This window comes from Palaemon carinicauda, chromosome 13, assembly GCF_036898095.1.
Source record: "Palaemon carinicauda isolate YSFRI2023 chromosome 13, ASM3689809v2, whole genome shotgun sequence".
Lineage (NCBI taxonomy): Eukaryota > Metazoa > Arthropoda > Malacostraca > Decapoda > Palaemonidae > Palaemon > Palaemon carinicauda.
The window spans coordinates 27,602,855-27,605,533 of NC_090737.1; the positions used below are offsets into that span (position 1 = coordinate 27,602,855).

A 2,679-nucleotide genomic window follows, 5' to 3' on the forward strand; every position below is an offset into this window, starting at 1 on the left:
TTTTAGCTGTTATTTACCTCTTTACAAGACTGGCTTTTTTTTCCAAGTTCGATTGGAGTTACAAGAATTCAAATATTAGTACGTTTTTAAGATGGCGAAAACTCTTGTGACCGAACAACTATAAACCAATATAAAACTCTGTAAAAATGTGAAGAAAGTTGATAGATAAATATGCTCATGAATAACGCGAGTCCGTGCTAACAAGGCCAGGATTCTAAAAGGGGAAAAGATGAACAAAATACTGTGTCATTCCTTGGATCAAGGAAACACCAGAGGTGATCTGTGCTGCTAAGGAAAATGAATATATGAATGAAAAGTAAGCAAAAAGGTACGTCTCGAAAGAAGAGGAAATCCGGAAACCAGATGAGAACAAATAGAAAATACTTTGGAGCACTAATGGGAAATTGAGGAAGTCATCGAAAGCTCTGTATTATTATTGCTAGTTAAACTACAAGCCTAGTTGGAAAAGCAGGATGCTACAAGCCCAAGGGCTCCAACATGGAAAATAGCCCAGTGAGGAAAGGAAACAGATAGACTAGTGTGACTGGGCGTACCCTCAAGCAAGATAAACTAATCCAAGGCAGTGGAAGACCATGGTGCAGAGGCTATGGCGCTACCCAATGATAGAGGACAATCGTTTGATTTTGAATAGCCCTTCTTGAATGGGTACTTACTATAGCTAAAGATTAAACTAAATGAACTTTGCTTTTTAAGTAACCACTTTATGAAAAAATCCTCTTCGTTTCGGGTTTCTGTACTAGAAAGTTCTGGGTGTTAGAAATCTCCATTATATATTGGTAATGTTACAAGAAGATTATTATGAAACTCATGATTTCGACTCTTTTATATCTTATTTACTTAAAAGCTTCCATTTGTAAACAGTTCCAACGATAAGAATAGTGTGTGTGTGTGTGTGTGTGTGTGTGTGTGTGTATGTAGATTGCCTTACCTTGTGTAAGACACGGGCTCTTGCCGCTGGGCAGCCCGTAATAGCTTGAGTAAAATGTGGTCTTGTTAGACGCTGACCCTGCTTATCTAATCATTGGGTCAAGATAAGATATGAAAATGATCTTCTTAATCTAGTGATAGGACTTTGTTTTGGTGAAAAAATATCTCGATAAAAAGTAATCTTTAAAGTCCTATTTGCAATTTGGTTGTAGTATCACTATTCTAGACGTTTTATTCAAGTTGGGAATGATCTTCCTAATCGGGTAGTTGAATCAGTAGAACTTCAAAAGTTCAAAGTTGCAGAAAACGTTTTTATGTTGAACAGGCTGACTTAATTCTTTTTGTAGTTTATATATGACATATCTGTTTTGACGTTGTTACTGGTTTTAGAATGATTTATTGTTAATTTGTTCTCATCAATTATTTATTTCCTTATTTCATTTCCTCACTGGGCTACTTTTCCCTATTGGAGCCCTTGGGCTTATAGCATCTTGCTTTCCCGACTAGGGTTGTAGCTTGGCTAATAATAATAATAATAATAATAATAATAATAATAATAATGCTGTTAATAATCTACTCGTAATTAGCCTGATATTGCCTAATACATTGCGTAATGATAATAAATGGCAGCTGTAAACGAATGATATAAAAGATGGAAGAAAATTAAGAAAGGAATCCCGGAATAGAAAAAAAAATAAAAATACATAAAGCTAATTTGTACAATAAGCAAAGGGACCCACAAGCTAAGCATTCTTATAAAAAGAAGGATTTAAAAAAAAATAATTACGTATAAAATAATGAATGAAGAATGGAAATGTAGAAAAGTGCCAGAATTGACTAAAGAGTTGATAGTTAGATTATATCAAACAATTTATACTATATTTTTCAATCTAGAAAGTTGAGTTTAATAAAAACAAAATGGAACAGACAAAATACAAAATCATGAAGTATATATTGAAACGGCCTTTAAGTACATGTAGGTAGCTGGTATCTGAAACAGGTAAATTGCTGTAAAAAAAAAAAAAGCATGTTGGTCTACCACATTATCATAAAATCGGAAATAGAATATCTAGTACTGAAGATAGAAAACCAAATATGGACACCTTATGAAGACAACTTAGGGGAAAAGCTGTAAAAAAATGTGGAAATGGTGAAACCGTGTACAAAACAATGGCTATGAAATAGATGAAAAGGCTGGAACACCAAGTAAATTTAGAATTTTGTAGGAATTGAAAAAGAAAATGACTAAGCTAAGCTTTACAATTGCATAGAAAGAGTTTATAGATGGATTGAACACGAGAGAAGCAGCTGTCTTGATGAAGGCTGGATTAATTACACCATGTCTTGAATATAACTTTAAAAAGAACTAATACATGAACTAAAATTAAAGGCTTCTGGTTTCGGTTCTATTTTCATCAGAATAGATGCTCACTAGAAAGTCGACTGGACAGATAGCAACAGACGTCCAAATCGGACGATTAAATCTCAATGGCTGAAGGCAAAGAAACATCTCTCTCTCTCTCTCTCTCTCTCTCTCTCTCTCGCTCTCTCTCCTTACTGGAGAGAGAGAGTAAAAAAAATTCTATACATTAATACTTTGATTTTTCAACATGTCTGTCTCGGTGTGTAGACAGGTCTATGAGAGAGAGAGAGAGAGAGAGAGAGAGAGAGAGAGATTTTCCATTGCCTCACTGATAAACTCTGGTATCAGACGTACATTGGTTGTAAGTG

At 34.5% G+C, this 2,679-nt stretch overlaps 1 protein-coding gene across 1 annotated transcript in view; it reads right to left on the minus strand.

Moving 5' to 3' along the window:
• Positions 1-118: 118 nt before the first annotated feature.
• The window catches only part of LOC137651474 (inner centromere protein A-like), a 10,243-nt gene continuing 7,682 nt past the window's right edge, over positions 119-2,679 (minus strand). Inside the window, exon 2 of the mRNA XM_068384698.1 lies at positions 119-138. Within this exon, the coding sequence (XP_068240799.1) occupies positions 119-138 (20 nt within the window). The remainder of the gene's footprint in view (positions 139-2,679) is intronic.